The sequence below is a fragment of the Pundamilia nyererei genome, unplaced genomic scaffold (assembly GCF_000239375.1).
Source record: "Pundamilia nyererei isolate P.nyererei 1_Seehausen unplaced genomic scaffold, PunNye1.0 scaffold00057, whole genome shotgun sequence".
Classification (NCBI taxonomy): domain Eukaryota; kingdom Metazoa; phylum Chordata; class Actinopteri; order Cichliformes; family Cichlidae; genus Pundamilia; species Pundamilia nyererei.
Window position 1 is genome coordinate 1,583,044 of NW_005187458.1, and position 4,864 is coordinate 1,587,907.

Genomic DNA, 4,864 nt, shown 5'->3' on the forward strand with positions numbered 1-4,864 from the left:
TACTTTCAAAGAAAACACAGTAATGATCAGACAGGCCCACATCAGACACAGTAACCTTTAAAATGCTCAGGCCCATGGAGATCAGTAGGTCAAGAGTGTGTCCTCTATTATGTGTGGTCTCTGTTGGGTCAGTTTTAGCTCTGTTGATATATGTGATGCTAGCATGAAGCTGTCAGGTCACAGGGAACAGGTTTGTGCTAATATTTGTCATCTTTGTTGTTTAAAACATACTTCACAAAGTTTGTACTGCAGTAAAACTCAGACATTTCCATGACAAATTTACTCTGATTACACAAACATGCAGGTGCAGCTCATAAGTAACTGGACATGATTTCCCTGAACTTATTGTATATTAGTACATTACAGCAGAGGTGGTAAAAGTACATTCTGTACTTAAGTTGAAGTGCAGATACTTAAAAATACTGCAGTAAACGTTGAAGAACTGATTCAACGTCTTTACTCAAGTAAAAGTGAAAAAGTACACGCTGTGACGTGTACTCATTAGGTTAGGATTAGGACATCTCTATCAGCTATTATTATGCAAAGGTAAAAGGAGCCTGTGTTATATTAATACAATAATAACATAGTATTAGTAAATGAGAATAAAAACGCTATTCACATCTGAAATTTATTTCTCATGAATGCACTCATCTTGAATCTGTGATGTAAACAAAGAATTAAAAAAAGGTAGTTTATGTTGCCTCCATGGTAGAGGCTGAGTTTGCCTCCAGGAAAACGTGTTACAGGTAAAGGGGGCTCAGCGGGGGGCGAGTCCCAGCTCACAGTGCAGGCTGTGATCAGCTGACCTGAACACGGTGTCAGCAGATGTTTCACAGTTGTATCCGTTAGTACAAAGGTGGAATTCAGTGTTGATCTCAGCGCCATCAGCTTAACTTCATATTAATCTCTGCTGCGCTTTATGTAATCTACATTACATCAGCACGCTAACCTGTTTATCTGCACTTCATGCAATGTTTGAATAACACACAGTTAATTTACTTGATTTGTTATGCAGCACGTTTCACAATATGAAAACTCATCACACACAGATGTGATTAAAATGATGACATCACATGTAATCATTAAATCTCCCTGAGCAGGCCTCACCTTTAAAGATACCCTTTGTTCTTCCTCTTCTGTCTTCTTCCTCCACCTCTGACTGAAGTTACCTCTTATTCTTTTCTCTCCCTGAGACGTTCAGCAGCTAGGTTGTTAGCAAGGAAACTCACTAACAATCTTGCATTTGAAATTAGCTGCCACTTAAAAAAGCGTCACTGCCTTCATGCTTCCCCACACTTGCACTGGCCCACAGACACCTGGAAATTCTACTTAAGTAACAAAGTATTTGTACTTTGTTACTTTCCACCTTTGTATATTTCTTGTTACCTCAGCAGCTCTTTCTGTTTCTGTGCACTTTGTTAAAGAGGTAACAGATACATAAATGCAGATGTGAACATAAATGTGAGGTCGGAGGTCAAATATGACATGATAGTCTTGCTTTCTACATGCTGTTGACACATGGCGCACATGTAAGAATCCAATTTTTTCTGCCCAAAGCACAAACCCGATTCTTTAGTAAAATGTTGAATATCTGTTCTGTAGCCTCTCCTGGTCACCTGTCTGTGGGTGTGCGACTAAACACATTTATGAATAATTCCCTCGAAGCGTGTAGTTTTCCCTCCACACCTTTCTCTCTGTGCACTTCCTGTTTTTAACCCAGTGTTAGGAATAAAGTTTCACTGTGTGGGATGCAGACACACAAGCCAGGTCACCTTTCAACCTCCTGACTGCCTCATGTTCATGGAGCTCCAGACACCTGTGGATGTCTCACAGTGTTTTTTGGGGGTTTTTTTGTCCTCAGGTGATTCCTGTGGTGGCCCGGATCCTGACAGAGATGTTCTCCGGAGAGCTGAGCTGGTCCACGGACAGCATCCGGCTGCAGATCTCAAACCCCGATGTGAAGGATCAGACGGTGGCACAGTTCAAAGAGTTGCAGAGGCTCCTGCAGAGCCAAAACATCCAAGGACCCTGGAACCCCACCGGCCCCTGAACCAGGGGCCCTGGACCCGACACAGACACTGCTTACTGCACCCTCCCCCAAACAGTAGGAAACCCTGACTGGAGGGAAGGTGCAGCTGTACAGAAACTGAACATTTGAGACAAACGGGTGGAGGTCTGCAGGTGTATTTCCTGTTCTGTTGTCATACCGACACCTTTCTGGGAGGTTTCTATGTTCAAATTTCAATAAAGGCCGTTGCAGTATTCTCACACCAGGTGTTTTTGTTTTTAGACCAGGTAATACCGGTAGGTCTAGCAGGCCTGAGAGGGTCAGACTCTACTTCGGTGTTTACCTGTTCAGGTAAAACCTGAAGCATCAATTTAAATGCACTAAATGAGTGAGCCAGTGTTTTGATGCCTGACTGAACCTGCAGGTGTCTGCTTTTGGGCTGTGAGTAAATAAGAATTTAATAATCAGTAGTTTCAGTCTTGGAAAAATATGCCATACACCTGAACCTTCCTGCTCACCTGACCTGCAGCTCCAGAATCAGTATGACCTGTGTCTGTTTACATCAGAAATAATCAAATGTTTTTTGTATTTTGAATAAAGACGATGGTTTGAATGACCTCTGATCTCTTTACCTTACGCACCTCACCAAATGATGGAAAACATCAAGGAAAGGAGATAAGGACTTAGGAAAAGAGATGCTCGGCAATGCAGAGGATCTGACAGATTAGTGAACGTCACACTTGATTTACTGACGTGTCTGAATTACAAGCTCCTCGCCTCCCCAGCGTTCATGGCTCTGCATTCAAGCTGGGGATAAATGAAGGACTGGGGCTCCTTTCCTCGGGGCTTAGAGACTTCAGCTCCTGACAGTCAGTTTGAGAATTTCCTGCAAGAAGCCACTCAGACACTCCCCTGAGGTCTGAGGACAGGAAGAGCACTTCAGTGAGCTCCAGGATGTGGTCCTGAGCAGGTTCAGGTCTGACTCACGGATTTGTTCCTGCGTGACGGTTTAACCGCGCTTACATCACACCTGTGACGCATTTAAACTGAGCCTTCTGCAGACCAACAGCTCCACATACAGAGAAACTTTTTCCATCTTCTCTGTGCTGTAGCATGAGACCTGGAACGATGCAAACCACCAGCTCACTCACGCCCTCCGATGCCCAATATAGCTGCTGCACTACCTTCACGAGTCTGTCACCGACCTTGGAGCGGCTCTGATGGAGGAGCAAAAAGATTTGCTCTGTTTGACTTTGAAGAGTTCTGTGATGAAGGTTTCTATTATTTTAGAAAGCCTCCGCACCCTTCTGAGCCAATTCATCAGGTTCCCAACCTCATTCCTTCCAACACCTGCTAAGCAGAGCGAGAACCCAAACACCTGGCTACCATGCAGCTGTCTGACCAACTGGCACAGATAAGTGAGGTGACAGTAATAACAGACACACTGGATGAGCAGTTTGTTTTTTTTAATTTGTTTACAACAAGGCTACATCACCGATGATGTCATGGTGTCAGTCTCTCCGCCTCATTACCCAGAGTTCACTCTGTTTCACTTTGTGGAAGAACAACTAAAATTCAACCAAAGTTAAAAAGGTCAAAGGTGACGCCAAATCCTCCCGCAGCACGCTGCAGCCAAGAGCATCATGGAAAATCTTTTGGCTCCTTTTATGGCACGGACAAAAAAAAAAAAAAAAAAAAAAAAAACCCCCACCACGACCAAAGTCCAAAAATAAATCTCTAAAAACTGTTGACCAGGCACATCCTCCGATTCACGACCGCAGCTTCCTGACCCCGCCCACCTGCCGGACCCAGCCCCGCCCACTCACCACCTGCTGCAGGTGAGGTCAGGTGAGTTCAGGTGAGCTGGGGTGGACTCATTCTGTCCAATCAGTCTTCAATCTGTCAGTCCTTCAGAGTGAGCCGCCCTGTTCACATTCGAAGTCCTTCATCATCTTCATCCCTTTGGATCCTCGTCTGCAGACGCAGATTATTGCCGTCACCTCTGAATGCTCGTCAACAAAAAGATTTACCTGTGGGGAAAAAAGAAGTCTTAAACATATCAGCGAAGCAAACAAACTCAGGCTGAATACACACCTGAGTGTACTTGAGAACAGGCTCACCTGGCGGTGCGAGAAGGCTGCAGCTATCGGAACAGTCTGGTGAACTCTCTGATGGCCCAGCACACCTGTTTACACTCCTCAGCGCTGCAGAACAACAAATGTGAGGTTATCTACTTGTCACCTATGCAGGTGTTCCACACACTGAATGTTTATCAAAAACATTTAACCAGACCATGAGATCAATTTTACAGGAAATAAACTCCTCAGTTGGAAGAGTTTTTTTTACCAGTGCATATAGTGTTTTTCATACACCTGAAACCTCCCAATCAGGTCAGGACAAGTCCAGACTCGCTCAATCCGGACTCCAGTTTGTCTGCGTTCCACCATCAGACGAGTGAGTCTCGACAAAACCTGCTACACACCTCACGCACTCTTACCTGAACGCCTCACAGTCAGTAACGCCTGTCCCTGAACGCCTCAGACAGCAACGTCTGTTTCTGAATGCCACAGACAGCAACGCCTGTCCATGAACACCTCACAGTCAGCCATGCCTGTCCCTGAACGCCTCACAGACAGCAACGCCTGTCCCTAAACGCCTCACAGACAGCAACGTCTGTTTCTTAATGCCACAGACAGCAACGCCTGTCCCTGAACGCCTCACAGTCAGCAACGCCTGTCTGTGAATGCGTTACTATTTTTTAACAAACAGACGTTGAAGCTGTGTTCAGTTTAACCCAACCCAAAAACAGCCTGTTCGTGTTGGTGGAAAAATGCACCATGTCGACCAACCAAAAAA

General features: G+C 45.0%; 2 protein-coding genes across 4 annotated transcripts in view; one reads left to right on the plus strand and one right to left on the minus strand.

The window, feature by feature from the left end:
* The window catches only part of irf5 (interferon regulatory factor 5), a 14,406-nt gene extending 11,782 nt beyond the window's left edge, over positions 1 to 2,624 (plus strand). For both annotated transcript variants that reach the window (XM_013911179.1, XM_005734218.1), the window contains exon 9: positions 1,862 to 2,624. In XM_013911179.1, the coding sequence (XP_013766633.1) occupies positions 1,862 to 2,050 (189 nt within the window). In that variant the 3' untranslated portion in view covers positions 2,051 to 2,624. The remainder of the gene's footprint in view (positions 1 to 1,861) is intronic.
* Positions 2,625 to 3,463: 839 nt separating this feature from the next.
* Positions 3,464 to 4,864, minus strand: part of tnpo3 (transportin 3) — a 9,349-nt gene continuing 7,948 nt past the window's right edge. For both annotated transcript variants that reach the window (XM_005734219.1, XM_013911178.1), the window contains exons 22-23: positions 4,129 to 4,212; positions 3,464 to 4,038 (exon numbers count right to left, since the gene is read on the minus strand). In XM_005734219.1, the coding sequence (XP_005734276.1) occupies positions 4,152 to 4,212 (61 nt within the window). In that variant the 3' untranslated portion in view covers positions 3,464 to 4,038; positions 4,129 to 4,151. The remainder of the gene's footprint in view (positions 4,039 to 4,128; positions 4,213 to 4,864) is intronic.